The sequence below is a fragment of the Perissodus microlepis genome, chromosome 1 (genome assembly GCF_051167445.1).
Source record: "Perissodus microlepis isolate ML-2025 ecotype Zambia chromosome 1, ASM5116744v1, whole genome shotgun sequence".
Taxonomy (NCBI): domain Eukaryota; kingdom Metazoa; phylum Chordata; class Actinopteri; order Cichliformes; family Cichlidae; genus Perissodus; species Perissodus microlepis.
The window spans coordinates 18,953,716-18,965,834 of NC_140461.1; the positions used below are offsets into that span (position 1 = coordinate 18,953,716).

General features: G+C 38.2%; 1 protein-coding gene across 2 annotated transcripts; it reads right to left on the reverse strand.

Annotated features, from left to right (window-relative positions):
* Nucleotides 1–320: 320 nt before the first annotated feature.
* On the reverse strand, nucleotides 321–11,726 carry hnf4b (hepatic nuclear factor 4, beta). Of its 2 annotated transcripts, none has more exons than XM_084933768.1 (10): nucleotides 11,363–11,726; nucleotides 9,041–9,212; nucleotides 8,618–8,712; nucleotides 6,916–7,022; nucleotides 5,672–5,827; nucleotides 5,480–5,567; nucleotides 5,227–5,379; nucleotides 3,823–4,080; nucleotides 3,541–3,624; nucleotides 321–3,298 (listed from the first exon to the last, which is right to left on the reverse strand). In XM_084933768.1, the coding sequence occupies exons 1-10, from the start codon at nucleotides 11,466–11,468 to the stop codon at nucleotides 3,255–3,257; spliced, it is 1,263 nt and encodes a 420-aa protein (XP_084789894.1). In that variant the 5' UTR covers nucleotides 11,469–11,726; the 3' UTR covers nucleotides 321–3,254. The 2 variants fall into 2 exon arrangements, with proteins under 2 accessions (XP_084789894.1, XP_084789885.1); XM_084933759.1 differs by having other exon boundaries at nucleotides 3,541–3,642.
* Between the last annotated feature and the right edge of the window lie 393 nt (nucleotides 11,727–12,119).

Genomic DNA, 12,119 nt, shown 5'->3' on the forward strand with positions numbered 1-12,119 from the left:
TCTTAACTATAAGCTTTATCAAAAAAGTGTTGCTGCCTGCAATTGATAAGTATGTACTTAGTGTTTTAAGTAATACAGCGGCTGATCCACTATTTCTGTTTCGTCTTGTTTATGTTTTCTTGGTCTCTTAGCTATAGAACCCAAAACTGTTACGTAGACCAACATTTAGTAACTTTGCAAGATTGGGTAAAACAAAGCCTTTCAGTTGCAGCTTTTTTTTTTCACCATGAGCTGTTCTTGTCATTGACTAAGCAAAATATAACTCCTGTAATACAGAAATGAGTATATCTTTCAATAAAACGAATGCTGTATTTTCAGATGTTTTTTATTTTTATTTTTAAAAAGATGCATAGTATCCACATCAAATTTTAATGGTTTCTTCTTTTGCACATACTCCACCACTCGGACATTATGCAGAGTTCCTCCAGAAAATCAATGCTACTTTAGTACTGTTATTCTCGAAGGATGTCAACCATGAGGTGGAGATTTAGCATCAATCTGTGGAGTTTGAAGCTTTTTTAGAATACTAACAATCTGTAATCATGTGTTTGTCTTTAAACTGTGGGGTTTACCACAAGAGTTTCTCAGTCTTTCTTTTATTTTTTTCACAAATCCGAGTTTAACTTACTTTAACTTACTTAACTCTGTGTACTATTCTTTTGTTCCAAATGGTACAGGTCATCAAATTTTGGAAATTCGTGTGGTTTCAATAAAAACTTTAGAACTTGGATGGCTGAAGGTATGATCGCTAACATGTCTTGGTTTGATGATATTATCGTTTCCCTTCTTTTTTCTGAATTCCTGGCACAACCAAATATTACTGTGTCATAATTAAGCCCTTTATGCCCTTTAAGAGGGCGATTCAACACAGGACAATATTTGTACAGCAGAAATCCAAGAAGCTCCAACAAATTTGTGACTCTCCTACATGAAAAGCAGACAGCTGATCTTTGATGTAGAAACTAAAGAGGTTAAATATTGTTTTTAAAAGAACATTTAGCAGAGACAAAAAAAAAGCCCTGCCTCTGGACTCCCTCCACTGTGAATGTAAGGGATGACACTGACAACTGAGAGCAAGTATTCAGCTTTTAACACTTCAGCATCACTTCGCTCTCTGCTAAGCTTGACAGATCAATAGACTGCCTCACAGCAGGCCCTTGGGAAGTAAAAAGACATCACAGCAGTGTCACTGCTTACCTTTTTACAGTGACAATGAAACCCGAGTATGACAAGGACCCCAATTTGGCAGCTATCTTGTGTTCCCGTTTAAAAGCCTAATTAACTGTTTGATTGGCTGTGAGAGTCAGTGCTGGGCGAGTATGTGAAAAATGAACAATCCAGTTCTAATTATTTGTCAGTTCAAATAGATATGATTGCGTAATTACAGTCCCTAACCTGAACCCTTCAAAGATGAACACTGTGACAGAGTCTGTTTGGGAAACTCAAGTATATTTAGACTAGATTCAGTGAAGCAGTCCTGCTGGCACCGTATATCATTAAAAGTACCTGAGTCTGACTTAAGAGTTGTGTTGTTGCACAGAAAGTTTTTCAGAAAAAATGCCCATTTGGAGATTTTTCCACTCGTCTTTTTTCCAAAAATCCTCCCATACATGATAAAACTGTTTCTCAATTCTCCCACACGTGCTGATTGGTGAATGTAGGTCAACACAGATAAATTTGAAACCTCAGATTTTGTAATCACTTCATGTTGTTTACAATTATTCTTTTTTTTTTAACTTCAGGAAAAGTTTGAGGAAAGTTGCCGGACAATCATTTTGTTTGTTGTTGTTTTTTCAGGGCAATAGAGAAAGAGTCAACTGCACTATCTATTGATTCAGCCATCAAAAAAGGTCTTTCTTTAGACAGAACGTGATTTTGGCACAAAAAAACCCTTTCTTTAACTTTCCTTTAATTTTCTGTGCTCTACCATTAAAATAAACAGGCAGGAAAATGTATTTATTTAAGTTAGAAAAAGGACTTTTTTTTAAATCGTAAATTTACGGTTCTTTTAGTGTATTTATTCTTTTTCTTCTGCGTCAAACATGTGGTTCTGTGCCAAACACTGTTCTGCATTCGCTGTAAAGGAAATAGAAACTTCCAGAAAATTTCCAGGGTCTTTGCTGAAGAAGCAATTCTTTTTCTCGAATTACACCAAACCACATTAAAGTTACATATTGTTTTATATACTTCTTCCAAAACTGATGATTCTTCCACTAGTTAAGAATGGGCTAATATGTCACCGACCTGATGTTGTCTTAAAAGACAACATCTAAGTATTTAGTTTTTAGGAAAGCACATGTGGTAGATATTCAGGACAATGGAACTAACAGTCAATACAGTGTTTAGATTCTACATACTGCTGTGAGTATTGCTGTCCATGCCTCCATGGTAGAGGAGAGGATGGATTTCTTTGTGGGGATGAAGGTAACAAAACAATGAGGGTAGCAAGAAGGAAGAAACAGGTTGCAGACCATAATTTTGCCACTGAGTTTTACCGCTGAGCCTCTAAGCTTCAGTGCTGTTGAACCCTCATCACTCATCACATCAAACCTTTCTAATAACAACCTTCACTGCTCATCTAAGTGAATTCTTTCAGGAACAGGTACAGCAGGTATCTGGTTGATGGTGATAACTGTTTTTATTTAAAATATTATTTTTTCCCCTTTAGGCAATATTCTGTTACTTTTGCTCTCCTTGCAGTGATTCGACAGTGGGGATTACACTCCTTTAATTATTTCCGCAGCAAATTGTTGACACCATTAGTCAAGGCTTTCATTTGGGATAAAACAATAGCCCCACAGCTCCAACTAATATGTTCAAGCACTGGCTTTTTGTGCCCTCTGCTGACAGATGATGGATTTTGCATTTCAGCTTTCTACGTATTATGCTATAATTTGTTAGCAATTAGTTAACCATACTTACTGCAGTGTTAGCTTTCTTTTGCACTCATCATTACAAAGTGTTGAATGTCATTATTCCAATTTTTCATGAGTTCCTGTATAAAATATAAATTTTATATTTTTTGTTGTTTCTCAGATAACAATAACATTATTTTCTCAGTAGTGATTCATAATTGCATGTATGTAGCTTATGTATGTATGCAGCTGAGTGTGAGTATTAGTATGTTTGCTGGTTCGAACTTGTAGCATTTCCCGGTTTCCTCGGTTAAGTTGTTTTTCAAGGGGTTTCTTGGTGTGGACAGGTGCCTTCGGTATGTTGTGGGCACGCTGGCAGATTTTCCATGTCTGTACACCTCAGTGCCAGTCTACGTGGGCAGCAAGGAAGCCACTTGTAGGAGCTGTGTGAGATACACAAATTTAATGGCACACGAGGATTCAGTGCATATCAGTTATTTTCCGTTTCAGCTTCAGGTGTTACCCATTAAATGCTGATATAAATACGCTTCTTTTTCTGATGTCGTAAAACCGCTAAAAGTAGGAAGATCTGCTACGTCGTTACTAAAAAGCTATAGCTTCAAAATCAAAGTTTCTCAAATAAGATGTTAAATTAGCAGTGAGGGTTTGATCAGTCAATACTCACCCATTGAAGCATGACAGATCACAGATGGGAAGGTTGCAGGTGAAGCATTCAGGTCATTCTGCTGGTCTTGAGTAGGGTCATTTCCTGCAGGCACAGGACAAACTGAAGCACACAGTAAGAGTGACAGAAAATAAACACTGAAAACACAAAATAGCAAAGTTAGTATAAATATATACTGCTGCGTATTGGAAATGACTCAGCTTCAAGTTTGATGTCAGTTGAAGCTCACTTTAGACTTCTTGTACATTTCCTTTAACTAAACACAGCAGCAGATTGTTGTACCTGTACAGACTCCTTGTCCCGTTTCAGTTCCCTCCCCTAGCAACATTTCCTGCAGCAGGCTGTCCATTTTGGCCTCGCCAAGCAGCTGTGCTAAGTGAAGAGTCTCAACCATCTGCCAGGCCACACTCTGCAGGGGAGGCAGGATCAGCAGGAGTTCCCCAAACCTTCCTCGCTGCTCACATGTTGCTTCTTCTAAGAGAAGATGGGCCTGGAAACGGAGATGTCGAACCACCTGAGGACTCTTCAGTCCCGAACAGTCTGCATTATATAAGGTAAGAAAGTCTTATGTAAATATAATATTGTATAAGGGAACCACTTAAATAAATGCACTTTGGTCAAATTTAATCTAAGCATGGGTAACCATAAGTTGAAAGTGTAAATAAAAGAAGAAAAGAAACAATAAGACAATGATAAAAATAATATCAACAATCCTCACTGAATGAAAAGCACTGAATAAGAACTGCCCAACTGATCATCACGAAGACAAACCAGAATCCTGTTAGAACAATGTTTTGTAGATAGATTAAGTAAAATATGAATTTTTAGTCTAAATACGAAATATTCTGTTTGAAGCAAGAAAAAAAAAACATCCCATCTATAAAGCATTGTTGATTAGGCCTGCCTTTCAGTGTCTGGGCCAGCACAGCTCTCCTTAATTAACGCAGCAATGAATTCTGAGTTATGCAATCACTATTTTACAGGAAATATCTATCTGTGGACTGAATCTACACGCACAGTAGGTGGTGCAGAAAGACAACAAACGTCAGGATGGTGTTCAAGTGCTGAAACCCAATAGCAGTTGAAGCTAGCTGGACTTGTGTGAGAGTCTGTTGACGTTTTTTGGTAATAATTATCCAGAAATATAGCAAATTCACAAACTTTTTCTCCAGTTGAACGCTATCTATTTGACAGGTGTGATTACTTATACAAGGCTCATTTTGTATAATTAGGGGAAAGGCGTGATGGGAGTGTTAAAAAAATAGTTTCAAGTGCAAATGAAAAAATAAGCAAAGGGTTGAACGAACTATATGTGGATAAAATTGAAATCAAACCTAGATATTTGACTGATTATATTCATCTCTGTCTTGGACAGAGATGAATATGTTTGCCAGTTCAGACTCTTTGGACCTCCAGTCTATCCCTACCACAACAGGTAAATGGGGAATGAAGTTAAGCAGGCAGCCTCTCTGCCTGACTGCCAAGAATGCCACCACATCCTGATATTAGAAAATCTCTCTGAAACATACTGAACTCAGACCGCTCAGACTAAACTATAGCTGAAATTGGCAAGAACAATAAACCAAGAGAGAACATAAAAAAATAAATCTGCCTTTTTTCAGTGCAATAGAAAAGGGCAAACAGAAATCAACCTCATTCACCTTCTCACATGCTGACTGAACTAACCTGGGGCAAAGAAGACAATCGTCCGGAGGCAAGCAAACTCTTTGTCTGTGATGACCAGCTCTCTGAGAGGTTTGACCAGCTCCTCTTGAATTCTGAATGCCACTCTGGATAGCTCTACTTCTGCACCTCTCGGTGGGATCACAAAGTCATTACCTAGTCAATTAAGAAAAAGATATTCATTCATGTCCAAGAAGTTTAAGTGTGAAGTTCAGGCTACAATGCACAAATACTACAGAGAACACATCTGTCCTACCTAGAAGAATGACATTATTGTAAGGCAGTGAGCGTCTTGCTGCCCCTAAGATGAGATGTTCTGCAGAGTGGGTTCGTAGAAGGGTTACCTGCAAGCACACATACACGGGTTTCACATAATACAAAGAGTCAAACTTGGCATGGACAGATATATCTTAGCTGTTTAGTATAAAAGGTTCATTCCTTTTTGTACCCTGTCATCTATTGGAAGGCTACAAAACTCTGGGATGTGTTTAGCCCATTCCACCAGCAGGAGGAGTTGCTGCTTCATGGACTCGAACACCTCTCCCACACCTGCTGTCTTCTTGGTGGTGATGTCATGGCTCCTAGGAGAGAGAAGTGCTGGGAACTGAAAGAAACAAAGTATAATCTGAATTCACAGTAAACACAGGTACCATGGACGTAAACCTTAGTGTATGTGCGCGGTTAAGGAGATAAACCACAAACTTTTTTTATAATGGATCAGTTGGACCACATAACAATCCATTTCAAAATTCCTGCATTGCTGTAATTAGTGTACCAATCATCTCTCTATGCTGCAGTAAACCCTGATAACAAACATTTGCAGTCTTACATGGTGTCCTACTGAGTTTCTTACTATACTATGTAAAAGCAGACAATGCCAAGTCCTATTTTCTTACATGTACAACAAGAGAAATCACTCTAAGAGACACTGTCTGACGTGACATTGTGCTACTTAAAACTTGCTTGAAGACTGCCTGATAACAAATGCTAAAGCACACCAACTCTTATGCTTTGTAACATCACATTACTTCTTCATATTAGTCATTGTGTCAACACAGTTTGCTACATAGCACTTAACAAATTACAGGTATAAGAAGTGTTATCGACAACACTCTTTTCTGCACACTTCATCCAATTTGGATATTAGTCTCCATTTAAAGTGTAACAATTATAACAGACTTTAAAAAATGAATTTAGATAACTGCTGTTTTAAAAACAGCACATCGGCTCAAATATCATGCAAATGCACATGAGTGGGCCGCCTGTGGCTCAAGTGTTAGTGGCTGCCCTCTAATCATGAGATGCACCCAAATGGTCCTTCAAATAAATGCTTTCTGTAACTGCTGTAAGGTTAAAAGACGGTTCATAAGTGCAGGGCAGTTAAGAAGAATCACTTTGTTCAGTAGCTGTGTGCTCTAACATCTTTTTGCGGTCTTGCATTTATTTGACTTCAGATTAATCTTTAATACTTAAGGATCAAAACTATTTTCCTTTTCTGTTAAATTCAGTTAACTTTTTGGCTTACTGCGAACCAAAATGAATTCATTTAAATCATGTAACCTTAGAATTTTCCATCTCTTAGCTTTATTTAAATCATTTCTAAAATGATTTTAAAAAAAAAAGTGGTATACACATTAAAAAAGGATTAATTTCTGCCAAAGAACATAACATCTAAGACCAGTAGCGTGTTACCTGCTGAACAGTGGTCTCTGCCTGCAGCAGCACACTGATGGACAAAGTGCCCACTGTCTGCTCCTTGGCTCTCTGACTGTTGATGCAGTCTCTCTCATTCTGAACAGCTGGACATTAAAGAGAGGAAAGAACCATCAGGCAAGCTTCTTGGCATCTCCACACATTAGTCCTGCACTTGACTGTTTTTTTTTTTTACTCACCTCCTCAGCAAATACATCCCGAAAGAAATGCCCTACTCTTCATCTCAACAGAGTCCCTCTATCCCCCGTGACACTGAAGCTGCTGTTTGTGGCTATATTAGCCACGCCAAATGCTGCATACTCGGGAAATGTGGCACAAATTGGATAAAAATAAAATTCTCCCGGAGCCTCTTTAAGTTTCCTTCTGTTTGCATATTTAAGTGGATTTAAAGGAGTATCGAGTGAGTAAATGTTACATTCTTTAATATGAAATAACTGAGAGGATGATGAAATGTGATATGAATGGGTGCACAATTATGTTTCATATAATGCTGGCAACATCCTACTCAAGGTTTAAACTGGTAAGTATAAAGTTGCAGAAGAGGAAATGTGGGGAACCAATAAGAAGTATGTAGTACATCTAAATGTAAACCTGGTGACGTTAATATTTTAATCCAGCCGTGTAGACTTTCTTCGGTTTGATGTGCTTTAATGTGACATTTTGTTTTTGACAGCTTCTTACATTTGCTACTGACAGTAACAGTTGATGTGGAGGCTTGGGCGCTCGCTGATTAAGATTATATTTTGAAGGGAAGATGTCATCACATGTTGTTGACCCATCCGCAAGTGTCATTAGAAACACGGCAATCTGGATGGCCTCAGACTAATTCTAAAATGGCTCTACAAAGTCAGACAACACAACCAAGTGTCAGAGTAATCAGTCATCAGAGGTGTCCTCTCGGCAACCAATCTGGAGCACATTAATCAAACTAAAGGAGGAAAAGGAGCAGCAGCAGCACCAGCAGGGTCCCTCTGTACTTCACTGACATGGTGCTGCATGACAATGTCACAAATGAGCCTTCTGTGGAACATAAATTAAGTTTAGTTTTGGAGTAAACAGTTACACGGCTTACTCGGAGGTCAAGTACAAAATAACACGATACTGGAGACTTGTTCAATATTTTACTTATCCGTTCCCACAACAGCTGTACTTGAAAGCGTTATTAGAACATGTTATGCAAATCAGGCAAATTAATGAAATACACGTTTAAAAGCACACCGCTGGCCGTGACTTCAAAGGGTTGTGAGCAACTGCTGTCCAGAAAAATGGAGAGCAAATATTTGGCCATGCTCAGCTGTGTTAATTATTCATGTGAAACGAGGCCCCTTTGATTGCATCGCTTTCTCCTTGCTTCTCAGTAGGAGTCGATAAAAGATAAAGCCAACGATAGACACAGTCCACGTAAACACACCTGGAAATTGACACTGACACGTTCACTGTTTCTCAAGAAAGTTTTTTTTTTCCGCTTTTTTTGATGAAGTGATATTGATTGTTTTATTTTTCATTGAAGTAGACAGGTTTAAATGTAAAAATACAGAGCAAAATGTGAGGTCCTGAATATTCTCAATACGGTATAGCTGAACCTTTTATGTAGGTTGTTATAGCTAAGTGCATTTCTTTTTTTCAAATTAAAGACTAAAAGAAAGTTGTATTACACAAAAAAGAAAATCTTAACTCTAACCTTCCTTTCGCATTCCGGCCTTGAAACACTTTCGTAGTCTGCAGTAGCGGCACTGGTTCCTTTTGTCTTTGTCCACAATGCATTGCCTGTCGAACCTGAAACGAATGCGTCGTAATGTATAAGAGCTTCATCTCAAGCACAAACAGTTCAGTCTTGAACTGTTTCAGAGAATTTACGCCGCTAATGTTGCACTGAATGGTTAATCTGCAGCTTTAAAGTGAGCAGCAGAGGTCAAGTAAGGCTCCATTATTCATTTTTTTTGAATTTGCTAGTTATGTACTTTCTGAATATAAATGCTATAGCTCAAAGTATGTTAAACCATTAAACCAAAGACTTAATTTTAATATTTTGGTGATTTTTTTTAGGTATAGAAAAATTGTTATGCTTTGTACAGCAATCAGCTGGCCCTATGATAGTACTCACCTACAGCTGTAAGTGTGGTTGTTGCGAATGCTCCTCCTGAAGAAGCCCTTGCAGCCATCGCAACTGGGTGCACCGTAATGTTTACCTGTGGCTCTGTCTGCACATATGAAGCATTGAGTCTTCGCGCCATCGGCCCCTGACAGGGATGAGGAGGATGCTGACACTACTGAACCTATGGGACAGCAGAATATTTTCAGATAATATGCCTGCGAGGAAAGGTTTGAATAGCCGTCCACTGTAAGAAAGTGGGATTCTCTATGAACCTTTTTAGCTGGTCACAAACGAATAAGTAAATATCTCTGAGCTGCTTCTAAACAACACAAACAGAAAGATGGCCATACTCCAAAGAACCTCCACTTTGATAGGAACAAACTTGTGATGTGATACAGAGGATCTGTTATGATCTTGTTTTCAGTGGTGGGTTACAACTAAAATGTTTTCACCTGAATCTAAATGTTCCAGCTTAAAGCATGTTAAACCACTTATTACTGCATTACATTATTGTTGCATGTAAATCTGTGAATGAAAGCTACATTCAAAAAATGATGTTACCTAAACTAAACACTGATCAAGTGAGTTACCGATAGAGATGTTTTACTTGGAAAGAAAGAAAACACAATTTTGCCTTGACCTTTCTTCCCCCCATTACATTAGAATGAAAACTACACTGAAAACCACCTTGTGTCTACCACACTGTTATGTTGCATTTCACCTCCATGTCTGTCCAGACCTTACCTTTGACCTCTTGGATATAAATTGTGCAAGAGTCAGGATTGCAGAATGTACCTTTAAGGCATTTTTTGAGAAGCAGTGTTATAAGTTGGAGAGGCTTTTCCTGTCTCTGAGCTTCTGTTTCCATTTGCGTTTTAACTCAAATTGTGACTGAGGGCAGGCTACATGTGATAAAACAGTCACCATCCAACTGGCTGGTGTAAGGTGAGTAAGTGTGTAATAAACAAGAAGCAGTCTGGAAAACAAGCATTAGTGTGGTTGTGTGTTTCTGGCTATCATCTTATGTTACAAATATCACCATTTCATTATCTTTTTATATTAGACATGTATGTGATATTTTTTGTCACAATTAGCTAACCAAGTCTTGAATTCTGCCAAAAAGTATTTTATGAGGTCACGTAGAATATTTTGACCAACTCCGATCAGCTCATCCTTGATTCATTTTAGGATTGTAGCTTCTGATTACCATCTATTTAAGTTGTAACTGTACTCTGCATTCTAATTATGTTACACTTCCATCTAACCCATTAACAGAAACACATAATGAATCATATTTCACCTCCGTGAAAATAATACCTTTGTACACAGAGATGAATTTGCAGAAAGGTGCTGATTATGCACTTTTGAACTCCTCAGAATCATCTTCGCACTGCTTCATAGCTGGAACAGTGTGAGGATAATAAAAGCAGGGTTATAGGTAATGATATCAGCTGTATATAAATGGCATGGACCCCTAAGGAACACTGTACCCATGAGTAAAAGGTAATTCCCCATTTAATTAAAGCAGTTTAGAAGCCAGTTAAGAACCAAAGTCCACTACTCTCCTCTGGCTAATTTTACACTGGGCACTCAGCCTCCCACCGTGTTGCTCTAAACTGCATCTTACCCCTATTGTTGCAGGACTGTCTCGCTTTAAAAGCACTGACCATCAAATATGCCGTCTTGGTGTAATATTCCTGCACTAATGCACATATTTTACATGCCCCCAGCTATAATGTCTGTAAATTGCACACTTAGTTTAGGCAGATGAAGCAGCTAGGGATTTTCAATTTAACAAGGAAATGCTTTCTGTGGCCAAAGATCAGCTAGATTGAATTAAGAGATTAGAATACATTTGCCTCGCAGTTATCTGGATTTAAAGAGCAGCCTAGTAGTGAAGCTTCTTCATTTAAATTGGCAAGGAAAGGGGCTGATTCAGCTCAACAGAGTCCTAATTAGAATGACATTAGATCAGAATGTAAACTGATGTAGACCTATGGAAAAAGTAATCTGCAGCTATTTTGATAATTTATGCCTTATACATAAACATTTTTATGCAACAATGCCTGATATGGACTATGGACTTGGACCTTGGACCCTGTGAAACTGTGGCATTTCACACTTGGACATAATTTTGAGTATTAAAATAAGGTTAGCTGGACTAATTAATAAAAAAACAAAAACAAAAACTAGATCCCCAAAGTGATGCATTTTCAAAGCAGATCTCTTTTTTCAGTTATGCAGTTTCAGTATCTTTTGGTGTGACAGTGGACAACACTCTGAAGATCTATACTTGTAATCAAGAGCAATTTAGGTGAAAGCTCATCATACCTGTTTTATTTGCTCGTAGAGGAACCAGCATCATGTTGTTTAACAGTTTAGTCTCTGTGCTGCCATGAGTGCACTCCAGTTTAAGGATAGTCCCAGTAAGCTTCATGGTCTCTGGACTCTGTGAAGGGTTTCTGAGATATGCAAAGCTCCAGCAGTGTCAATTTTAACTTCCAGGTCATGCATTCGGCTTAGTTCTCATCCCTCACAAGTTTCCCGTGTGTGGGTCCAATTCTTTTCGTTCTCACTATTGTTTGAAAGCTTTTGTTTTTGTGCTCTTGAGCCACTCTACAGGTATTAATCTTCTTTAAAATGTCACTTGTAACATTCTTGTGGTGTGCTGAAAAGCTTGCACCATGACGGTCCTCTCAAGTGACCTGTCATTGACTGAAATTGGGTCGTTGTCTGTTTGCTTTTTTTCTTATCTGCATCTGGAAAGCATATCGAGGGGAAAGTTCAGAGACAAACTTGGCTCACTGTGATGAGCACAAATAGATAAGACCAGTGTTAGTTAGATGTTAAAAATATAAATGTCTTGCTCTTTTTCTTCTTTTTATTATTTATCTATCTAGCTTTATTAGGAAGATAAATGTGATCAAATAAAGACAAAGAAATCCAAAGACTACATGCTGGGATGTCTTTCATTGATTTTAGGAAAGGTATTCTCTTAGCTTGGACAATCAATATGCCACTGAAGAGGGATGTAGCATAAACAAACAGAATGGGAGACTGTTGAGAAGAGTACGGGCCGTGCCTGATT